Below are 25021 nucleotides of genomic sequence, written 5' to 3' on the forward strand. Positions count from 1 at the left end.
ACGACAAAACTACTAAAGCCTAAATGTGAGAAAAATCATCTGGCAATGTATAGGGGGAAGAAAAAAAAAAGCATTCCTATTACTCTGAATGTGACAGGATGGAGCTTAAGACAAGTTAGCAGTTTTTCTGGTTTTTATTGAAAATTCTGTTTATGCCATCAGTGCATTGCTCAAGTTAATTTATCATTGAAATTCTAAATTGTCTTCAGCTGAAGCAGATGGCAAAAATCATTAGTGATCTTGCAACCTGCTTTTCCCCCCTCTTCTCCATCTATATACTGCATGTCATGTAATGCAGAATAGGTTGTAAGATGCTGGTTTTTAGATAATGTCCTTTTGTTTAGGACTGTTCTTCAGTTAAACATAGTAAATCAAGAATTTGTCATAAATTTCCATTTAAGTTTCCAAAGGAAAACTGTCTTCTGTTTAGCTAGAGCAGGAACTCTACCAGTTACTTTGAGGTGGCTTATTTGATAGTCAGGAATATTTACTAGTGCCTTGAGACATTGATACAGTTGCTGGAAACCCCTGAAGGTAATGAGTCTGTGATGAGGTGATTCAGTGTTGTGGTACTCATCTCACTGAAAAGGCTCTCTTGAATATATGGTTTGACCATGGACTCTGTGCCTCTCAGAGTAAGCACTAGGGTCGGAAAGCTCTCATGAGGCACACACACAGCAATGTTTTTAACTTAAGTATAGGGGAGATCCACTAAACTGTTTCAGGGAAGGTTTTTTGCCTTTGCAGGGAGAAAACAAACTTAGGAAAACCATTTCCTGATTAGCCATAGTATGTTGCTTTTAAAGTGGGTGTAAGGAGAATTACGAGGATGGGAAACAAACATTGCGTTTCACAGAAAATATTTCAGGTTCTTTTAGGACTCCTTCCTGCTCATTTCTTTAGAAATCTAAGACTGACTTATCTTACTGTGTGTGTATATTGGATGAATTTTTTCCAGGATGTGTTGGCTCATTTCCTTGAGTACTTCTAAATTTTCTGAATTTTTTTCAGTCACAACAGATAGCTCAAAAAGCTTTAAGGAAATGAGTCAACCTCCTGAAATAAATTGCTTACTGAATAGAGGATACTGTGTTCAACATCACAGATGCCCTTGATAGTTTTGTGGATACTAATTAACAGATAGTCTCTGAAAATCAGTTCTGCGGGCTTCATGTTCCAAAAGGATTTGGGAAACAAATATCCCCAGCGTGCACCTGAGTTTTCCTGTTAGGAATGTGGGGCATGTTTCTAGACTGACAGGTATTAGTATGAGAGGTGCAGACAGGGAGGTGACAGGCAGGCTCTCTAATGCAAAATTGGGGATGTTGTTGAATTTCAGTGTAAATGAATGGGAGTAATGTAAAGCTGCTGAGTTGAGGACTATGAAATTTTGATAAAACAACACTGAAATCTGATTGCTGCATAGGCAAAGTGCTTTGGTCCTTATTTTATTACTCACAAGCAATTTGCATTCTGGTTCCGTGAGCCTTTGCTGCAAGTGTCCTGAGTGTCCTGCAGGTGGCCAAAGCAGGTGAGGTTGTTCTGTGAGGAAAGGCCCTGTGCCTGGCCACCTTCCCTTTGGGTTGCAGGAGTCCCAGCAGGGAGTTTCCTTGCTTGGGGCTTTGCTGAGTCACCGAGCTGGCAACTGACTGCAGTCTTATATAGTTAGATTAAAAATAAGTAAGAGAACACCATTTTAGTAACATATCTGTTTTGTACAGTAGGTAGGCACAGGATTCGGGATTTTCTTTGCTTCCCAAGGATTACTCAATGACTCAGGACAGAAATGAGAAATCCAGCACCAGACACTATGATCTGGGATTTTCTGTCTGATGAGCCTAAATAAAAGTAAAACCAGATGGTCCTTAATATTTAAAAAGTTTGATGTCTGGATCTGGATCTGAACTTTGAACTCTGAGGCAGTAAGTAATAAGCTAGCTTGGCCTGCTTTGGTGCATTACACAGAAAGTCCCTGATGCTATAAATACCACCTCTCTAAACAGAGGTGACGTGTGTCTCCAGACAGGTGATGTGCACTGTCAGGCACTCGAGGGAAATCTGAATACATGCCCACCACAATAGAGAGAAGAAAGCCTGCAACATCTGCAAAGGAGTTGACCCAGTTGGTGTGTAAAGTGTCTCAAAACAGTGGGAGTTGCATAAAAGCAGGTGCAAAATACAACCCCAACTGCAGTGGAGGGAGACAGAATAAGGTGTAGGGCTCTGTGTCTGGTTTTGTGGTTGTTGTCAGTGATTGTTGCCTGTAATTTGTGGTCATGAACAATTAACTTGCAACATTTCTCTGGTTGGAGTGTAAGTGTTGGCCACAGTAGTTTGGTACTCTAATCTGTAAGCTTTTTGATACAACCTTTAGGAGTGAAGTAGCAGTGTGTGCAGGCAAAAGGACAGAATAGTCATGGTTTATTAAAAAACAAACAAAATCATTGCATCAATAGAAGCATCTCTGTTGAAGAATCTGAAGAAATTATTGATTAATTTGGCAGGAATGCAGGAAAGAAAATATTTTAGACAAGATTGACTTGCAGGTCCAGCGTACCTACCTGTTTGCAGCTCCAGCTTGAGCATAGGGAATGGTATATCCCATGTGTGATAGAGAAAATCAGCAAAAACAGCTGGCTAAAACCATCAGGACAAACTCCTGGCTCATTGTAACAAAACAGGTTTGGTGGTCTCAGCAAAGAAACAATAAAAGACTTTGCATGTCTGTCAAACAAGCCCCAGGCTGCAGTCCAAGGGAACCTGAATCAGGTCAGGGACAGTGCAAGAATGCAGGCACTGAGACAGCAGTGAACACATTCTATTTCCTCCATCTGTATACCTTGCAAAAATAGCATCTTTGAAAGTGTATGTGCAAATTTGGAATGTGCAATGCTCCTGATCTATTTCTGGATTATCCTGGGTCTGCTTAAAGATTAATTCAGTGTATAAGCACACTATACTGTTTGGTGGATAGGACTGAGAAAAACATGATGTGCTTCTGTAAAGTGAACTGGGTTAGACTTCAGTCATATGGTCATCCAAAGAACCTGTTCTCCTGGTGACTACACTGTTTCCCTAACTGTGCTGTTAAATTCTGAGTGTCAGCATATTAGTGCCAGATCCCCAAATGGGACAGTCTGTGTTTGCAAGTAATCATTGACACACAATATAAAATTAAGCAAAAATGTAACAAACTGTAAGCTGTAGAAACCACAGCTTGGCTGAATATTATGTCCCAGGCACTTGTTTCACAAATATTAGCAAGATTTACAGCTCACTGCAAAACCTGTGGCTAGTTTGGTGGGATATAACCAATCTGAATGGATTTTTTTTGTTTGCAGTTTTTATATACTTTTAAACCCATAGATAGCTTTTTTGTTGGTTTTGTGTATTGCTTGCCCACTTCTTGGATTTACGCTGCCACATTGAGTAATTCTGGCTGTGCTCACTGGAACAAAATATGTGTTTGGAAATAGAGCATTTTACTTCAGGTGCAACATTATTAGGAAATGCTTAGAAAAGATGTTTGCTTTGTAATAGGCCTGTTGGACTTCATAACTCAGATTCTTGGACCATTTATTCTTTTTGTTGGGCCCTTTTACATTTGAGTTAAATTACTGAGACATTGAAGCATGACAAAAGGATATTGTCAAAATATAAACATTTTTCTGTATTCCAAACCAGGAAGCTACCTGGCTTTCTAATAAATGCCCTAAGAAACCTATTACTGCCAAATGACAATAGATTAGTTTGCATTCCTCCTTAAACAACTCACAATATTGAAGATAAACTTAAAAACAACAGCTGCTAAGGGAATATTAAATCCCACAAGATCCTTAAGAGATGTGTGCTGCAGAGACAGAGAATAGAATGTTTTTTGACAAGTTTCAGCAACGAGAAGAATTTCTAAAAGGCATTGAGTAATTGCTTGAAACTGGCAAAGAAATTTTTTTTCCCTGAAAAAAAGTGGTTTTGGGAATGGACTTGAACACTGAAAGTGAAGTGCTGGCTGATACTGTTACTGTCAAAAGGTTGGAACAGGCAAAGGAGAATTTTGATCAATGTCAGAAACTGCAAGCAATAATCAAGTGCAATTGAAAGTAAAGCTGAGGAATCGAAAGGCTGTCCTTTCTCTCCTTTCAGTGATGAGTCAGTTCTCTCCTCCCAGTGTTGAAGGATGCCACATTGCTGAAAATTCAGAGATCTCTGTACCATCATAATAGGTTCGGGGTTCAAACCATCAACCATTTGAGAATGAAAAACCCAAATGAACCTCCTGGATTCCTAGATGTCAGCTGTTGTGTGTAGGAAAACTCTTTTCTTCTGTGTATCTGATCTGTTCTGTGGGTGTACTGCTTCTTGTTTTAGCCCTCATTCCTAGCAATAAATAGCACTTTCACACACTCACGTACCAAAAAAAGAAATAAGTCTAAGTAATCACCAAGTAAAACAAGGGCTGAAAATGCAAAAGTGATTGAGGGTTAAATGAGCTGCACTGGGCTCTTGGGGAGTGTGTTTGGCACATACTTTGCTCTTTCCTGGTTCATTCCTGGAAAGGAAAGAGAACTGTGGGGACAGCTGAAGTTGGTACTTAGTATCAAAAGCAAAATGAGAATATCCAACTAGCTGGCCATAAAAGCAGCTGGTGGATTACTGTGTGCAAAGGCTGGATCAGCTTTTTGGGTGATGCTGGCTCTGTAACAGAATGGTTTGTGCTCAGAGTTTAACACCCTTGATAATGATCAATTAATTTTATTTTTTTAATACGTCTTACAGAAAACTTTCAGTAATTCTGGTAGAAACCTTCACTGGCAAAAGCTACTGGTTGGAACTGCTTGGAGGGCGTGCATATGTGGGCAGTTAAAACGCTTAGTTCGGATTTGTGGTTGCAGTCATTCTACTTCATGGCCGTGAGCAGAACAAGCCATCTGGCAAGGGAGTGCCTCCTTCTCATCACACATCTGATGCTTCCCACAAATGAGATTTCAGCTCATTAGGATACTTTATGCCCTTACAGGGATTTGTGAAGAAATACATACCTTTAATCTCTTGTACTTTTATCTGAGTTACATGATTTTGTTCTGTTCTAGAAAAGAAATATGTTTACTGAACTTAGCCTTTTGATTGCATATATATATTAAAGATTTTTTTCTTCAGCTTGTTCAGAAGTATTATAAATACCTAATGAATTATTTGGGCCTTCAGCTCTTTCACTGAAAGTTGTGACATGATTAGAGGGCTAGAAGTGTGGGCCCTTGCTGAATGACACTGCTCTTGAGCTGGTGGATTCCTTTATTTTGATAGGTAAAGATAATGAAGTTACTTTCAGGGTGTAGCTGCTTATGGTTGGCTGGTGTTTGTAGCACTTGGAAGGTCTTGATGATCAAGATGTTAGACATAGAGAAGTGACTGATCTGAAGTGACAGAGCTCATCCTTTGAGCTCTTAATATTTTCTAGCATTTGTAAAATGTAAATATTTCTGCTAGTAATAGGTCTGTTAGAATATGAATGGGAAAAGAGCATATCAGGTGGATAATGCATCAGTGAATTCAGGTCAGTTTTTGTAGAAGATAATTGCAGAAATTGAGGGATTTGTGTCATTTGAGTAAGCTAGAAATTGAGGTTTTCAAATTATTGATGTGATGAGTAGCTAGTTCTGGCTTTTCACCAATTTTGAGGATCACCTGTCAGGTGAGTTTTTTGAATTGATAAATTTATTAACCTAAAGATTGTGTAGCCTATATTACAGATGCTTACAATTTATCATCACCTCACTTTTAGGACCAGAGGATGAAAAGGGTAAATAACATGATATTTGTCAAAAAGTGGTTGCAAAATTTATGTGAATTTATAAAATACTCATGTGTCATTATTAAGTTGTAGGGCAGGGGAAACAGGATGGCTGTTAATAATTAGACATGGAATGGCTCCTGTTAATGAGGGCAAGAAGTTTTTCAGTTTATTAGATAAGTAGTAAAAGGTTTGATATTTCCCTTAGCTACTTCTTAGGGAACCCATCTTACCACTGGCTGTGTTTAAGATAATAATTTATCATTGCTACCATAAACTGTATAAAACAGGGTACTTTCTTCTGCTGTATGAAAAGCTGGAGGAAGAAAGGAAAAGGGAGCAGAAGGATGAGCAAAAAAGGAAAGCAGGAAACTAGACAACGTTCTGTGCAAACCTATAGGTCAATAACAGCAAATATGTTTGTAATGAATTTTGCTCTGTTTCATGGGTAGCCAACATGAGGCATATTGCAAAATGTGGCTTGAAAATAAAGGTGAGTGCTCAAGCTGACTATTTCAGTAATAGACAGTTGCCAAGTACTTGTTTCCTATCTGATTTTAAAATTTCATTAATATAAACAGAACACATGACACTTGGCAACGGTTTCAAAATACAGATTTAAAATAATATGAATGTTTTTAAAATCTCCTCTAGTGCTTTTCCTACATGTGCATTGTAGTGATATGTGTGGTGTTTAAAGGGCAGATGTACATTTAGTAATAATTAAAAATAGTGTTTAATTTTTAGATTTGCAAACAACAAAAAAGTAAAAATAGAACACAGTCATCAACTCTATTTTAAGTCCTCTCAGTTACGGCAATTGTGTTTGCTGACAGTTCCACAAGAAAATCCTCTTTCTGAGGTATAAGTAATTTACAGAAGATCTACATGTGGAATGAAGTGCACTTAAGGTTAGTTTATGAACTAGTAATGGCTGTCAAATGAGCCCATATTTTACTGAAATTAAACCCAGAAGAGATCATTACATCATTCAGTGCAATCTACTGTATGAAATCCACTCAGTGTTGTCCAAATTTCTCCTCTCCTGAATATTCCCACTCTCAGAAGATGAAAATGTGACTATTGCCAGAGAGCAGCAGCAGACTGAATGGGAATAATGTTGTGATTGCAGAGCAGGAATTGCTCCAAGTACGTTTTGAGGCTGAGAAGGAGGGAGGAGGGAAGGGATGGCCATAACCAAATGGCCTTCCCTGAAGTGGTTCCCACTGTTTCCACTTGAGAAATGTTTGATCAGGAAAAAGCACTAAGCAAAACTGCCATTTCTCTGGGTCCTTTCTGCACTGGGTGTCTGCATACAGGACCGGATGTTTGCTGGTTAATAAATAAACCAGCATGAAGGCCATAGAATAAATGACCCCTTACTTTTTTTGCCTCCTGTAGGATTACATGTGATGTGTATGAAGACAGCCACAGCACAGAAAGCCTCTCTGTAAGTGCAGCTGTGCTAGTAGCAAAATAGTGCATTTGTTGGTAATGTTTATTTACCAACAGAGTTTCCTGGGGGCAGGATAGGCTATGTAGACAAGAGCATGGCTTTGCTGGTATCACATCTTCCACAGCAGGAATACTTTTTTATATTTTCAAGTATTTCTGGCAAAGATTTGTGATGGGAATGTGGTCACAGATAAAAGTGCATGCCCTTTATCCTTGGAAGCTACAATCCTCTTCTGTGTGCAGCTAAAGCAAGCTCAACAGCTCATGTGCTGCCAGCAAACAAGTGCTTATCTAACACCATATAAGGCTGTGGCTGAGGAGAAAAATGATGAAAAACATTCCACAATAAACTTAGACTGGCAGATTTAATATGGCACAGAAAAGCTTAGATACAGGTGTTTTTTTTTCTTTTTTAGTTTAGCTCTGACGGCGTTTAACCCCACAATAACTTTTTAATGTTAATTAGGAAAAAATTGCTTGTTTTTCTAGATATTCTAAACAGTCTTGTCCCAGAATAACAGGATTTTAGGATATTGGTGTACGCAGGGTTTGTTGTTGTGGAGTTTGGATTTGGGTTTTTTGCCCTTGGACTTGCTACTGTTAAAAGCAAGAAAAACACCTCTAGGATACAGGATTGTGGGAGTGTCAGGATGTGTTTAGAGACAGGATATAACAGTGAGGAGCATATTGAGGAGGAATTATGGTGGTGAAGATGAGTTTATCTGAATTTTAGCAAGATGCAGTGAAGTGCTTAAAAATTATGTGATGCTACAGAGGGAGACAGGTTTCTCTTTTCCTTAGTATATTGCTTGCATCTTTGCTGTCCTTGTATCCTCTCATCTTTATAATGAAATAGCCTTCTAAGTTATTGTAGTACCTTAGAACATTGGTATAGTCCTATTTTGGTAGCCATTGGTGGCCTAAATCTGAATTTCCAAACTGTTCCCTGCCTGGTGGCCACTGCTTTTGGCATCTCTATCTTCTGCAGACATCACTTACCCTGAATCAGGAGCAGCTGAAATGATTGTGAGTTGACAGGAGAGGTGGTGAAGCTTTTGCCTCAGCTGTGTGCTGCTTCTTTCAGGAAGAGGTTGAAACACCCCCCGTGCCATATTTCCCCCCACATACTGTTCTCAAGAATCGAATGGTAGATGATTTATTAGCATTTTGTAAAGATGCTGGGAGTCTTCTGCGATATCATTCATCAACTAATTGTCTTTATATCTAAGTGTGTGCAGTACCATCTGTCAGAGTTTATTCAGTGTCATTCTCTAGCTTAATTTTTGCTCTAACATTTATGCCTTTCTTGTTGTAGCCAGTCTTTAGCAATGCAGTGCAGGAACAGCCAAGCATTGTGTCCCAGTGCTGTGCAGGATGTGGTTTCCAGGTGGGCCAGGTCAGCTGGCAGGTGGCTCGTGATGCATGGGGCACTTGTGCCGTGGGTTAGCACATGTGTGAAACCTGAACTGTAGTTGGGAATGAAGTGCCTGTCGTTTATGAAGGAGGATTAATAAGATTTTCAGGAAAGATGTTAAGCTTGAGGTCATTTCCTTCCTCTTGTTACGCTTTTGAATTTCTGCCAGTAAGATGGGTGAAAGGGGTTATTTTTGTCTTTGAATGCTTTGAATTTCAATGATGCCTTTACTTTGGATACAGAGAAGTGGAATTCCACTTTATTCCTGCCATTGTACTGTCATATGTCTGAAAAAATAACTTGTATTTTTTTTCCAGTATCTTTGTGTCTTGCATTCTAGTTAACTAATCCTTTGAGCTGCTGCTGTGCTCTGAAATATCAAATTGTATGAGGACACATGGAGATGTTCTGATCCCCATGCTGAAGTGTTAGTGTACATAAAAAAGGAGTCAAAATGTAGTGTTACAATTCTTGGAAAAGAAGGAAATAGGCAGTATCTGAATATAGGCTGTGTATGAAAATGAGAGCAAGGATTTTCCCACTCTATTAAGTTTCAATAGGAAAAAGGTTTCATAGTTCAGTGTTTGGATGGGTTGTATAGTATGGTGTCTGTACTCTGCTTCTGCAGCTGAAGTAGGAGTGAAGTGTTAGAGAAGTTGATGTTATTCCTGGCCATCCTATAAGTCACAACTAGAAAAATTAATAATGTCTCTTGCTGCATTAAGCAATAGAGTGCAATAAAATTCAGCAACATATTAATGTATATAGTGAATCATGGGGGGCACATGAATGAATGCAAGTGGGGGCTTTCTGCATCTTGCCCACAGCTCAGGGGCAATCAGTGGAGGTACGTGAACCTTAAATTTGGTTGTGCAATAGGAAAAACTGTTTCGGTGCTGAGAGGAACAAACACCTCTTTGTTTTCTGACCATGAGTCATGATTATAGATGATGATGATCCTTCACTGCTAAAATAGCAGGACTGTGACACCAGAAGGCCAAAATCTGTGTCCAGGCTGGAATTCAGAGTGTTGCCCAGCACCCTCTGGCATTGCACAATTACCTTCAGGAAGAGCTGCCACAGCAGCTTCTCTCTTGTATGAGGCTGTAAGAGCATCTCTTGTACCTTTTTCTGCCTCTTTTCTGCTCTTGCTTGTCTCAGTTGAAGACTTTTGTCTTGTATTTCTGTTACTTTCCAAATTTTTTCCGAAGTGTCTCAAAGAGTAAAGAGAACTGTGATAGTAGGATCCTGTAGCTACTTAGGGAGCTTTAAAGACTGTTCAAGAATTTTGTTCTCAACTTTTTTTGGGGTTGCTCTGTTGGGATTTGAGGGAGAAATGTTTCCAGCCATTTCAGTATGCATTTCAGTATGCAGCAGTGTTAAGATTTATCTTACAATATTCCAGGTCTGATGTTCTTTCACCTTCTGTCCTTTGAAGATACAATTCTTAGAGGTGCTCACGCAGGCACAAAGCAATACGTTAGCTTTCATCTCTTAGTTAGCAAAGAATCCATCTTAATTTCTTTGACTGGAAGCATTTTTGAAAAATCTTCAAGTTGAGTAAGAACAGATATTCCTCTAAAAGGTGGAATTTTTTTTTTTTTTTTAAATCTGAGTATTACTAGGAAAACCAAGATTGGCTTTGAGAGCCTGAACCTACAGCTCCACAAGTGTGCAATTCCATGCAGTGTCTGTTGTGAAAAATTTGATCTCAGGCTACAGACAAGATCGTAGATTCCTTTAGGAACTCCTTTTGTTCTTGAGGTGCTGGGACTGCTTTGCCATGGTTCGGGTCCTTGCCACAGGCTGAAGGAGTTTTAGGTCAGCTGCAGTTTTTCCACCAGGAGGCCATTGAGGAGTTGGAGCATGTGGGGCAATAGAGGCTTGTCCAAGCTCCTGCCCTGAGGTGGCATTTACCACCCTGAAAGAGGAGAGGTAGTAATGGAAGCTCTCTGCCACCTGCTTGTCCTCCTGCCCAGGAGCGCGCTGTGCAGAACTATCCTGGGTTTGAGGCAGCTCTATCCCAGCCAGACGTCATGGAGCAGTCCCCTCTTCCCTGAAATAACTGGATTTGTGGGGAAGTCATGCGGACAGCGAAATACTGTGTAAACAAAAGGCAGCACTCCCAGCGAGCTCCCGCTGTGCTCATTGCTGTGGCTGCCTTGCCGTCATTTCTAGGATTTCAGGATCCTCCTGTTTACATCAGCCCGCCCGTGCTGCGGGGCCGTGGCCGTGCTGAGGAACCCTCCCATGGACAAGGCAAGGAAGGAAGTGGAGGGAGGATGGGGCTTCGGCATCCTGTACCCTTTGGAGGGGAGTGGCTGCAAATAGCGGAGCCTGAAGGACGCAATGCCTTCTGTGTTTTAGCACGGGCTGCTTGGACCCAGAGCAGTCTTGGAATAAAGGAGAAAAGGCAGACGATGGCGTCTAACTGCTCGGAAGTGCCGCGGAGTCAGAGAACATCCTTCTAAAAGCCTTTCCTTCAAATGACAGGAGGAAGGGAGAGGACTGACGTGTCTCGTGGAGCTGAGATTATGCAGCAGTGCTAACACAGAGCTAAAGCCTCCAAACTTGAGCTGCACGGGCTGGCTCCAGGAGGCAACTTCCGTAGAAAGCACTGGTTGTGATTGGGAACGAGGATGCTGTTTTCAATATCTGTCCTCTAAAACGTTACTGGTTTTTATTCTTCAGTTTGTTAATTGGGCTCTGATGGAGGAATGCAGTTTAGGATCCACAGGCATCCTTTGGAATGGCCAGGTAAGGCTAGTAGGTACAACTAAGTGTTGATCTTTAATTTCAGCAATGGTGCTGTCTTTCATGAGCAATATTTTGGTTGTACCAGGGTAACCTGTGTTCAAAGGCTGAGAAACAAGCTCTGACTTAGTGGGTTAATATTTGTTTATACAGTACTAACTGATACCTAGTGTCTTTTAAATTGATGGACATAATGTGATTTATTATAGTAATTGCTTGCATTAGAAACCCTTGAACCTGTAATTTACTTATTGACTGTCTAGATAAGGAGTGAGGCTTCAGGTGATAAAATTTATCTTTTCATTTGAATGTGTCCTGATACAGTTTCCAAGCACTTTTAAGCATATTTTGGGTATAAGAAAGAAATATATTTAGTTCATTATATCAGTAAGCACAGTGCTACTTCTTTATTGATCACCCATGGATTTTTAGTTCTAGTATTTCTAGAATTAAAATTATTGGAGGTTACTAAAGTGAAAATATCGCACAAAAGTTACTGTTACAGACTTTCCCAGTCATCTGCCCAAAATCCACTGTACGTACTCTTTGCAATGTTCTTGTTAGTCTTACATTTTGGTGACAGTGTGTTTTACTGCTTGGAACTCTGTGCTCACACTGAAAAGAGTGCAATTGCTGGCATTGATATTGAGGTATTTGGAAGTAATGCAGTAAAATGCATGTCAGTTAGTTTTTTGTTTTACATTGGAAATGCCATCCTAGAGAGCTCCTGGGGTTGGCTCAAAATCAAGTTCAGAAATATTCTCCAATGCAGATTAACCACAAACCTGTTACTTTTAAAGACTAAATGAAAATAATGAATAAAATAGGTAGGGGAGTGACCCTTCTTGGTAGGATGTTTATGAGAGGAACTGATGGCAGATCCACACATCTCAGCCTCAGACAAAACTAGATGTAACCTTGCTGTTCTCCAGCCTTCCAGCACTGCTGATCCTCACTGTAAGAGAACACCTTCCTACAGAAGTAAATGAGAGTGATGCTTTAAAAGCTTAGTACCAATACTCCTCTTAATAACTGAATGCATTGCACACACCATCTTCAGTGCCAAAAAAATTGACATCAGCCTAAAATGTGAAAGAAGTAAACATTCTGACAATATGAATTTAATTTAAAACTTTAAATTGAAACTGAACAATACAAACACTTCAAAAGATTTTGCATAAAGCATCTTCCAGAAAGGGATGAAAAATCAAACTGGGATGTAAATCCCAAAGGAGGATAAGAGAATTATGCAGGGATACAATGGTGTTACCAACGTGATTGATCTTTTCTGAGCTAACCTTTTCTAAGCATGGATTTTTCAAGAGCTGTGAGTTAGCCATATATGGTAGTGAGAGATGAAAATTGTTAAGTTATATATAATTAAAGTTGACAACCAGAATCTATTAACATCACCTTTGCTCTGGTATGAGCATCTTTATAAATGTATTAGAGTAAAGAGATCAAAATGCAAAAGTTTGAACCTCTTAGATTGCTATAGCAACATTTGCTTATTACACAGGAAAATAATTAAATCAATGATGTTTCCACACAAGGAATTTGTGACTTCTACAATGTTTTGATATACTGAAGAATAAAAATAATTTGTGTTGAGGGAAACAACCCTTTTATCACAAAACTTAACACTACTGACAACAGAAACTGGGATCAGAAGATGAGTGCTGGTTTGCCTGCTCTGGAACTGTAAGGCTTGTTTCAGATAATTAATTGCTAGCATTTCCGCTTCATCTGTCTTATAAAAGACTATATCTCATTTATCTATTTGTTGCTTTAATCTATGCAAGATGACTTTGTGAGATGATGCATTTCAGGTAGTTTATCCTTTTTTCCTAAGTCAGAAAGAATGAAAGATGTAAGACACAAAGAACAAAATGTGAACTACTCAGAAGCCTCCTGACCCCTGATGTCAGACACTGGCTTAGCACAGCTTCCAACACTCCCTAACATCCTTGTGCAAAACTGGGAGTAGCAGATGATAAAACATTGTGCAGTCAGACAGGCTGGAGAAATGGGCAAACAGGAGTAACCCCTGACATTGGGATGGGCTGGGGGCTGACTCTGCAAATCAGCTTTGTGGAAGAAGACCTCGAGGTTCTGGGGGACAAGTTGCGCTGAGCCAACAGTGTGCCAGCGCAGCTTTTCTTAATGCCAGGTTTGGCCAATGGTTTAGTAGTTAAATAAGGAAAACACTGTTACTCAGAATGCTTTAGCTTTACAGTGATTTCAAGGAGCATTACTCAAAGTGAAATTCCACACAGTGATGCATCTATTATTACCCACTTTTTGTTTTAAAACATTATCTCATGTACTCTGATTTGTACAGGGGTTGCAGCTCTGAGAAATTCTGTAGTATATTATGTCTGAGAATTACTGAAGATAGGGAGAAACTGCATCTTGCATTGTTTTATTTCTTTCAGAAGTGTAGCCTTACTGGACAAGATACTGATGCAGTAAGACAGTGTTTTGTTGCATATTTTATGTTCTGGGAAGGGATATTTATATCTACTCTTTGGCCCAGATTCTGGAACAGTCGCCAGTTTCACAAACAGCAACAATTATGTGCTAAAAGGAGAATAGAACTGCTTAGAATCAAAGTTCCCTATGGGAAAAAGAAATATATATATATATGGAGAGCGGGAGAGAGTGTGTGTGCATGAATGTTTGGGGGAAGAGAAGAAACAAGGGAGTGATAATTCTGCTGTTGCTCTTTGTGCTCTTAAACACTTCTTTTATTTTTTGTCAATGTTTTTATCATTATTGTAGACTTCAGTGTTTTCATGCTAAGTATTTTTTTCCATCAGTTTTTCTTTTTAAAATCCATGAACTAATGTTTGAAGTTTTTTTTTCCATATGCATTAGTAATTTTGTTTTTCTCCTATGTGAATAACATCATAAAAGTAGAAAAAACTGATCTGTTTCAGAAAAAAGTCAAAGCTGACCAAAATAAATTCTGCAATTTGAGTCGATTGCTGACAGGCAGTGGTCTGTTAGCATTTTCCATCTCTCTGTCTCCATCACCTTCTCTTGCAATGGCAGCATGCCTGTCGGCAGAGTATCAATGATTTACTCTTCATTGCTGCAAAGGAGTCCGTCGTTCATGAAAGGGCTGAAAATCCAGGCACTTCTGTAAATGTGGGATTTTATTAAATAAAGTGAAAGAAAGCATTCTGCATTCTTATAACTACCAGCTGGGAATTTGAGACTCAGTTGATGGAGGACCTTATCTGAAGCTCACTAATATCCCTGTAAAAATTACCATTGACTTTGCTTTATGGCTGATTTAAAAAACAAATAACAGTTGCTTGTGTCTTATTGTTGGAAATCTCACCAATATAGGTGTATTTCATTGCTTCAGGCTTTGTTCATTTATTGAACAGGATAAAAATAAAAACCCTCATGGTTATAATATACCAAATATCCATCCTTGTTCTTAGAATCATGAACAGACTCTTTGCCAGTTGATTAAATACAGAAATTCAGAACTAGAGCATGTTAGATAAGATGTTTACTGTCAGGAATGTGTTCATTCATTTACCTAGATGAAATGAGAATGCTGAATAGTTTAAAACTCTGTGTTTCAGATAACTGAATTTTTAAAGAATCTGCTCACTTTTGGTAGTGATGTTTTGGATAACCAGGTTTATATGGTCGACCAGGGCAGTCACTAGTGTAGTGTTGCTGGAAGTTAAGCTGTATCTCCTGGCTTCCCAGTGTTCTGTCTGGAAGAAAACAGGGGGCCTTGGGATAGGAAAGCAAAATAAAAATGTAAATAAATTCATCAACAGTGTATTCTTTTGGTTAATGTGTCATTGCAAACCACATAGAGATTTTTTTTATAAGACCTGTGGGGTGATTTACAGGCTGTACATTTAGTGCTCCTCTTTATATGGCTTTGGAAAAAAAAAACCCAACAAAACATGGGTGAGATGCAGCTTTGTTTACTCTGAAAGTTTCTTACTGTAATGAAGAATAAATACATGCAGTTTGAGATTTTTGCTGCCTGTGTGCCTGACTTTCTTGTGCATGCAGTTTGTGTCCTATCATGTTGGTTCTGCACAAGAAGTTAAGCCTGAGGGCATTACAAGCTTGAGGTTCACAACTGTTAGGAGAACCCTCCTGTCCCTTCTCCTTGTCATTGAGATAATTAGGAAATTCTCCTGGACTTGTCATGATTTTGAGGTGTTGAGACATCAGCTTTCTAAAAATTCTCAAAGTTACCCATGGCTGGAGGCACGAAAATGTCAGTAGCTTGTCATGACCCCTTCTTGATTCTCAGAGCTCTTCTAGGTTTTGGGCAGTGTGTAAGCTCTCTTGAACAACAACAGAAGTCCAGTGTGTGGTAGTGTTCTGTGTGTTGGTTTGGTGGGATGAGACATACAGACTGCACTCATCATAATTCACTGGCGTTACTGCATGTACACTGAGATGAGCCATCAGAATGAAAGGGAGAAAGAGAAGCTTTAGTGTGAGTTCATATTTTTAAGATAAATGTAAGAAAACTGCATTGTTTATTATTCTGTCATGAACAGTATATGGATATCTAAAATGTAGGTGACAGTTCTGTAATCTTATGTGAGTTCCTACCAAAGTACAAAGGAATGTGCTTGAATAGATATGAGCTTCATGAACAAAGTCACAGTAGACTAGGTTTTTAGTGAAGTATTTTTAAATTTGTAGAATGTATTCTAATGTATATAATAAAAGAGGGGTTCTTAAAAAATGTATATTAAAGAATATGCAGTACTACTGGAAAGAATTAAGATGTTGTATTTGACATCATAGGTGCAGTTCTTGTCTAGTCTAGTTAACAGCTGCTGAAATGCACTGGTAAAATGTCACAATGCATACTTCCAAAGAACATCCTGTACAAAAAAGTTAAGTTGGATTTATGTCAGCTTTGTCCATGTCATCAGAACTAACCTTTGTGCCCTTTCAAACAGCTTCTTGCCCTGGTTTTCCTTCATTCATCTGGTGAATCTGGTGTTCTGGGTGTCTGAATACAGACTGGAGAATAAAATGGCCCTAAGACTTGTGTTTGTTTAGGACAAAAATTTTAATTTGAGAAGGGATAATACTGATATTGCTAAGCTGATCTGCAGATACCATTTGCTTTGAATGTTTTCTCTGAATGTATTTTGCTGAATCTCTCCTTTCTAGCTCTGACTTACTGGCAGTTCTGCACTTTGAGCCTCTAACTGGATACTCCTAGTTACAATTCTGCATTTTCCAGCTCGGGAATGAGTGCTAGATTTTCACATCACAGAGCAGGATTGGTGTACAGCATGGTGTAGTAACTCTTGATGCAGTTTCAATCAGCTATACACTCCCCATAGCCTCTCTGTTGGATTAGGGAAGTTTTGGAATTTAATACTGTAGCTTGGCAGGTCACCTTTTACAGGAAGCCATAGATTTACTTTGGCTGTGTGTCTGTCTGCTCACTCTGCATAAATTGATCTATCAAATGTACAAGAGAAACTATTTATCTTTTGCCAGATAATTTGATTTCTTTATTTTTTAATTTAATACAAGTAATTCTTTGTATCTGGGTCTCTTGAAACAGAAAACCAAGAAAACTTCTATTTTAAATACTACTTGCTGAAATTATTTTTTGTCTTCCCTCCTTCAGATGAGAACTCTCCAGCCAATTTCTGGGATTCCAAGAATCGGGGAGTGACTGGCACACAAAAAGGACAAATTGTGTGGCGAATTGAACCTGGCCCGTACTTTATGGAATGTGAGTACCTATTTATGCAGTGCATATTCCAAGGCAGCTCAACATGGTGGCATTTGATACCAATTTCATCAATCCTTCTGATGAAGCAAGGGAATTGACTGTATTGCTCTTAGGGGGAAGCATTTTTCCAGTGCGTTTGCTGGGTGCAATAAAAACGGACTTGAGTTAGATGTGCATTTGTGATGTTTTTAGACAGCACATTTCACTTTAAGGGAGGAAGGAGCTGCCTTGTGTGGTGTGATGTAGTATATGAACATTGAAAGATGAATCTCCTTCCCACAGAAATTCCAAATTTCAGCTGGCCAAATATTAATGGTAAATGTGTGCAAAGAAAAAAGTAGTAAGCTAGTAGAGCTTGCTGATATTTGTTAGTGGGAGGGTTGGATTTGACTCTAGGAAGTGCCAATGTCCTGTTCAGTTGCATCAGAATTTCTCAGCTGAGGATTTGTTGCGCTGGAAAATCTGCTGGGCAGTTTGGAAATACTGAGAGTCTTTATGTGACTGGAATAAAAAGCCTTCAGTTGAAGTGTGTTGGTAGTCAAGGTTCAAATTGAAGAGCTACACCACTCTCTCAGACAACCAGGATTTATAGGAATCTGAGCTACTCTGCTGTGGGCTGTGTTTTCTTTCTTTGTTGTTTTTTTTTTTTTATTTTGCTTTTTAATGAAGCTATGCTCTCCTACTATATGAAACATAGAAACTGAGGTTCTAATCATGGGATATTGTATCAGAGCTTGCTGGAAACTCCGATGTGCCAAGCATCAAAGTGGCAATCAGTCCCAGAAGAGCTCTGAGTTGCTCTACCACCTGTTTAGCCTCATAGTAATGAGTCCTCTTTCATAAGTTAAAAAAAAATAAAATTACTCCCACTCCTTACTTCACTGCAGTGAAGTAAAACACTGCAGTGCTGCTTGCTGTAGGTTTTGGCAGAAATTTTTATTCTAATTAACTGATAGAACAGTAATACATGTATTTCAAGAGGTGTTGTATACCCTCTACTAAAAATAAATATTAAAGCTTCCTATTTCTAGAACTCATCATTGAATCTTGCCAAGTTGCCCTATGTGTTACACAACACACTTCTCAAAAAAAAAAAAAAAAAAAAGAGCCTAAATACGATAAAATTAAATTCCATTTCAGGAGTTCATTACATTACAATGATTGAACTGAAGACAATACTCAAGAAAATAATAAAGATAATTAACTTCCTTGGTGCCAAAGACATTGGTATATTAAAGCAGAATAAAATGTCTCAGTAAAGTTCAGTGCCTCATCTTTCTTGTATATGAACTCTGTCAGTATTCTTGCCAGTATGGGCAGTTTAACTTCAGGGATGTTTGTATCTTTTAGTTGGTTATGTGTTGCTGCGTTGCTGTATTGAGATCAGGCGCTTGAATAATATTTCCAGTTCATGTGAGTAACCCAAACTAATGCTTCAATTACTACTAGTTTGGACTTTAAGTCAGCTGCAGCTGATGTGGCAGTTTGCAACTAACTGCACATCACAATCAGCTGAAAGGAAGTGCAGGGTGTGTGTTCTTCAGTCATGGTGAGCTTCACTAACAAACAGCTCTGCTGCCATACAGTGAACAAGAGACAAGCAATTGTGCAGCAGCTGAGAACTGTAAAAAAGAATGTTTATGAGCATACGTTGCTATAGCACATAGTATGGTAGATGAATATGTCACCAGTTACACTGGTGTTTCTAGGGAGAGGCCAAAAACTGCCCTGAAACACTTTACTGAATTTCTGATTCTACTTTTTAAACAAGAGGTCTCCACAGATCTGTGACCATGTTTGCTCAGCAAGGCTTTTCCTTGAAACTTATAGGTGGTGAAGCACCACTGATGCAGCTACAGGCAGCTGCTCTTTTCCATTTCTTTTCTGTTCCTCAGCTCAGTAAATCACAACAGGGGAAACGCAGCAGGTGGCTGCGCCCTTCAGGTACAGCCGCGGTGTCACTGCAGTGCAGCGCCGGGCTGGGTGTGGGAAGAGCCGTGCTGTGGGGTGCTCACCGTGCCCTGCAGCCCTGGCACTGCCCAGCCTGTGCCAAACTCAGCTCCCCCGTTAACCTCCTTCTTCTGTTGTGCTGCAGATAAGATTTGTCTCTCGGTATAGCACTGCACGTGATGCCGCTGTCATAGCAAGAGGAAGAGACAAATGAGGGGTCTAACATTTTCAGTAAACGTGCCAGATTATTAAATTTGAGGTATTTCTGATGCTTTAATCCATTGTTGTTTTCCACATTTGGGAAAAAGCTCTCCAGTAGTAGAATTCTTACGTTTAGAAATATTTTTGCTGAGAGGTACAATATATGACATACAGGTCATGGTTCATGGGGTTTATCATATTTACTCCTCACAGTAATGACATTCAGCAGCCCATTAGCAGTGGTCATTCAATTCCCGAATTTTTTAAACAGCAGATCCATAATGGGGGCAATGTCTGGGGGACCAGCATGAACAAAATGTGTAAATGGATCAATCTAAACTCAATTGGAGACTAGCCACAGCATAGGAATACTTGTTGCATCCAATCTGCTCTCAGCTGGGACAAACACTTGACCTGCTCAAGTGTGGTTTTTATTGGAAGTTTTCAAGGACAAAGATTTTTTGGATGCTGTAGATAACTTGTTCTAGTGCTGCAGTATTGTTCAGCTAAAAAGATTTCTGTGACATCCAATATGAATGGCTATACCTTAAATTTGGGGCCATTGCCCCTTTTAAAAATCTCTGATAGAATTGGAAAGAGGAGAGATAGAAACATTTGTCTTGCCTTAATCTCCTCTTCACCAGACTAAACAGGGCCAGCTCCTTTAGCCTCTTCTCATATGTCAGATTTTATCCATCCCAACCACCTTTGTAGCTGTCTGCTCTTCACTCTCCATTTTCTCCTTGCTCTTGATCCTAGGGACCCAAAACTAGACATAGTATTCCTCACCAGTATCAAGAAGAGAGGAACAGTACTTAATTGCCACCTATATACTGTGATACCTACATGATTGCAGGTTCCCTGCTATATACTGTGATACCTACATGATTGCAGGTTCCCTGCTCTACCTGTACTCAAGGAGAGGAAGGGAATGTTTTCTGCAAGCCTGAGAAGCATTGAATCTGCTCTGGCAATGAGAACTGATGGTGCTTATTAACACTTATGCTAAGTAACTACAATAATCCTGTAGGATTTACACTCAAAACTGGCCTAAAGTTGTCATGTTTTTTTGGGAAGAAAAGGAATATAAGTTATTAATGTTGGATAATGACTTATGCTCAGTCAGCATGCACTTAAACCAAAGACTCTGGAAGTGGGTTTTCTCTGGCAGTGTCACAGCCTAGGGACATTACATATCTGTTCAGCAGTAACATCTCTGGAGGGTGAAGTGCAGAGAATTATAGCATTGCTAATGAGCCATATGCAAACAAATCTCATGCAGAAGGAGTATTTCCATTTTAATTGCATTAATGTTAGTAAGTGGGAGTCAGCTGGATTAGGCCTTGGATTCATTCTGCAAAAAAATTTGTATCTTTTAAGAAAAACATTTTATGCCTTAGTTTGGGAAGCTGTTTTTCCATGAGCATAATTATAAACTTATTTATCATTTTACCAGGGTCTCTCAAATTTATGTTTATGTTTCAAGGTAGACTTGGATAAACATTTTTCTTAATTTCACATTACTGTGTGTCTGTAGTCTTGTAACTCAGTGTTAAGATCACTTAATTTATTCCTCTTAAAAATCCCTCCCTGGGGATTCAATATCTCCTATTTTTCCAAGAAAGTAACATGTAAAGACATAGTTTGCCATCTGCTCTATTCAGATCAAGCAACCTGCAGAAAGAAGGGAGGGGAGAGTTCCCTCTTCATACTAAAAACAGATGTTAATTCCCCTCAAAGCATCCAAAATTAGCAAAACAAGGATGATCAAAGAAAACTCTATTTGCCTCAGACAAAAATCAACAGAAAAATTCTGTGGGCTCTGCCGTGGAAGGGAGAATCAAAGGAATCAACAGTGAAATAAAGAGAAATGAACTTAACATATTCCAGAAAAACAAGCAGACTCTGAGGGGAGTGGCTGAGGAAAGGGAGGGAGGAAATATTATGCAGAAGAGAAGGAAAATATTTGCAAAATACCAAGTTCAGCTCACCATCACAAACAGCCAGAGTCTTTAAGATGTCACCTTGAGACAGTGTGATTGGCTCTGAACTGCAGAGCCAGTCAGTACAGAGGCAGGTGTTCCTCTTGCTTTTCCCTGGGGAAGGAGCAAAAGTGCTTTGTAGGCATGAAAGGGAACTCAGTCATTTTAGACATTCAAGAAGGTGAGTTTGGGGATCAATATGCCTGATATGCTGTTTCCTCACACAGCAGAGGTGGCTTTCAAACATCCTGCTCCTAGGCTTGCTAAAATGTGAGTGAAGGAAAACAATGACTCATTGCATGGCTCCATCAGGATTTTTTTTGGTGTGCAAACTATAGAAGGATTGCTAAACCCAGCTCTACAATTTTCGTTCTCTTGTAAAAGGAAACAAGTTCAAGGAGTATTATCCTAAACAGGTAACAGTAGTGGGAAAGTGCAACACATGAGTGCATGCTTTTGCATTTAGTGTAGTCATCTGGTATTTAGCATGGCATCAGGCTCTTTAGGTTTCTAAGTATGCTGGAACTTTTACTCTCTGGTGCAAGAGAGCTTCCAATTGCTCCAGAAATTATTTCAGATGGCAAGTGTTTCTCTGGGTATAGCAGTCTGTGAGCTTAGGATGGAAGGGGCTCACTTTGAGCCATTGTGCTGGAAATAGTGTATGGGATAGTTGGTATTCCATATGGAGAGCAGAGGTAACAGAAAGATGGAGTGAAATGATCCATAGGAAGGCTGGTGATAGAAAAAACATGTGAGGAGAAGCCTGAGTTTTATTTGGGACTAGCTGGTGACAGCTGCTGCTCATTCATAATCTGCAGCTTCCAAGTCAGGTTTCTGCAGTGCGGGGTAGGACAGGTCATGATGGAGATACCATGGCAGGGAGATCAGCATAGGACAGTCACTGCCATGCAGCAGGTAACTGGGGCTTATGCATTTCCATATGCCATGTGCCCAGAAGTCAAGAGCTGTACATATTCCAGTAGATAAAGCAGGGGGGTGGTTACAGTTCAGCACTATGGATGGACTTGTGCTCACTCTTGATTCTCTGCCATGGTCCTGCCTGGTTTATTAGTGTGGGCTTAGGCTGAGAGCCTGCTTTGAGACTGTATTGGCCTTGTGTTTATAAGTTATATTTTGGTCCCATGAGTGTTAATTACAGTGTCCACAAGAATCACCTTCACCTACTTTACCTACCTTTGTTGTTATTTATACCATTTGATGTCATAGTCATTACTGTCAGTAGAATAGAAATACATTGATTTGCATATATTTTCTTTACCAGTGCTATGGCTTTATGCTGTGTGCAATAATCCATAGTGGCAGCTGTTGGGATTCATCCAGAGACTGCCAGTCTTGTCACATCAATAATTTCCAAATCCCCCCTGGGATGTTTGTGGTTAAATTACTTCTGGTGCCACAGTGTGATACTTGGATGCAGTGACTGCACAGATGCAGTGTGTTTTGAACTAAAATCTCATTTGTGGCATAGAATTACAGAATAGTTTGAGTTGGAAGGGACCTTTAAAGGTCTCTAGTCCAACCCCCCTGCAATGAGCAGGGACATCTTCAATAGGTCAGATTGCTCAGATCCCTATCCAACCTGATCTTGAGTGCTTCCAGGGATTGGGCACCTAACACCTCTCTGGGCAACCTATGCCAGCTTTTCACCACCCTCACTGTATACATTTTCATCCTTGTGTCTAGTCTGAATCTACCCTATTTTAGTTTAAAACGATTACCCACTGTCCCTGGTAAAAAAATCTGTCCCCATCTTTCTGATAAGCTCCCTTCATGTACTGAAAGGCTCAGTGAGTTCTCCTCAGAGCTTTTTCTTCTCCAGGCTGAGCAAACCCAATTCTCTCAGCCTTTCCTCAAAAGAGAGGTGCTCCATTCCTCCAGTCTCTTGGTGGCCTCTTCTGGAGTCACTCCACCAGGTCCCTGTCCCTCTGTGCTGGCCCCCAGAGCTGGATGCAGCGTTCCAGGTGGGGTCTCAGAGCAGAGGGGCAGAATCCCCTGCCTCGCCCTGCTGCCCACGGGGCTTTGGATGCAGCCCAGGACTGTTTGGCTTTCTGGGCTGGGAGCGCCCATTGCTGGGTCATGTCCAGCCTCTGTCAGCTCTCCACCAGCTCTTCCAAGTCCTTCTCAGCAAGGAAGCTCTTGATCTGTTCATCTCCCATGAGTAAGAACATGAGTAGACTATGAGATATATTCAGAAGACATGATAATATATGTGTTTACATTGCACTGGTATCTTGTTAAAAGTGAGGTTTTATGTGGAGTTCTTGGTATTCAGTTCCTATTTCCATGAAATGACAACTTTTGCAAAAACAGTGTATTAGGACTGAAATGCCTTACTTTGTAAGTAGCGAAGCAGACTCCCAGCTCTCTTTTTTGTTAAAAGCTGATAGATATAGAAGGAAAAAAAAATACCAGTTTAATAATTGAACTTCATATACATTTAGCTTTTAAGGGCTCCTTGTAACTAGAGGTATGAACAGAATGTATTTTTTGTAATGGTTTTGACCATAATGGTCAATGTTAATGAATGTTCTGTGAATGTAGTTCATTACTTGTGTCCGATCTTTATATTTTTACCATTTTAAATTTTACCAGTTAAATTCTGTAAAGGTCATGGTTTTCTCACATGGAATTGTTCTGAGCCTGGAACATTCATCTGTGCAGTGCCCTGCAACCAGTGCCCTTTCAGTCGTGTGTCTGGGGACTCATGGTTATTGTCCCTACTCTATTTATAGATATATTCACTGAGTTAGAAATACTTTTATTCTTCTGCTGGCTTTTTATGTTGTCTTTTAACAGCTATTTTTGAGTATCAAAAATAACTGAAACAGGATAAAATCTTGTATTTTTTACATTTGTGGCAGGCTTTGTTGACTTCCTTATACGCATAATACCCCAGTGTTTTGTTTTAAAGGTTAGATTATAATTAAATACTTTGCCCAACTGGAGCATAATAGTCATTGCTCATGACTGTAAATAAGAATCCCTGATTACAGCAAAGTGAACGGGGCTGTCAGGGATAAGATGCTCTGTTACCTGAACAAGCATTTGTCCACATTCCCTTTGAAGCAGGTTAGATGGAAAGACCACTGGGACATAAGCATTTTCTGTTATTGATCCTGCTTTAGCTAAAAAGCTTTCTGTAAGTCATTTTGTAGGTGGTCTGTCTAATGTTTCTGTAAAATAAATTCTGTGATACACCTGCTGAGAGAGATGGCAAGTACCTGAGGTCTGTCAGCTTTGGCCCTTGCATTCTGCTGCTGTGTTTGCTACTGTCCAGTAGGAAGTAATCCATAATCAAAAATGCACATGCTGAAAGTGATGCAGAGAAGAGAATGCTAAATGTCCAAACAGAAATGTTGAGTTCACTGAACTGTCACACTACTGAAGAGTTCAACAGGCAGGATGTGCATAGCACTGCTCAATTTCTGCAGCTGTCTATCAGGTTCAGATATTCAACAGGCAGGACATGCATAGCACTGCTAAATTTCTGCAGTTGTCTATCAGGTTCAGATGGGAAAAAGTGGGATTTAACAAAGGTGCTTTTGCACGGATTGCATCTCCCTTTATAGCTTTGTAAAGCATGAATGTGAGTGACTTCATTTGTTCTAGTTTTCTTAAATAAGTTTTGCAGAACATGCTCTCATATTTTTCCAATGAGTTACTGTGCTGTCAGCTTTTTCCCCAGTGAGTATTGGAGGACA

At 39.7% G+C, this 25021-nt stretch overlaps 1 protein-coding gene across 5 annotated transcripts in view; it reads left to right on the forward strand.

Annotated features, from left to right (window-relative positions):
* HECW2 (HECT, C2 and WW domain containing E3 ubiquitin protein ligase 2) overlaps positions 1 to 25021 on the forward strand; it is a 170157-nt gene that overhangs the window by 76520 nt on the left and 68616 nt on the right. For 4 of the 5 annotated variants that reach the window (XM_085585256.1, XM_085585255.1, XM_021555393.4 and 1 more), the window contains one exon: positions 17059 to 17166. In XM_085585256.1, coding sequence (XP_085441382.1) covers positions 17059 to 17166 — 108 coding nt within the window. Of the gene's footprint in view, positions 1 to 10738; positions 11418 to 17058; positions 17167 to 25021 lie in introns of those variants that run through there. The other variant, XM_085585257.1, reaches the window with a different exon arrangement.

This window comes from Lonchura striata, chromosome 7 (assembly GCF_050655825.1).
Source record: "Lonchura striata isolate lonStrDom1 chromosome 7, ASM5065582v1, whole genome shotgun sequence".
NCBI classification, from domain to species: Eukaryota; Metazoa; Chordata; class Aves; order Passeriformes; family Estrildidae; genus Lonchura; species Lonchura striata.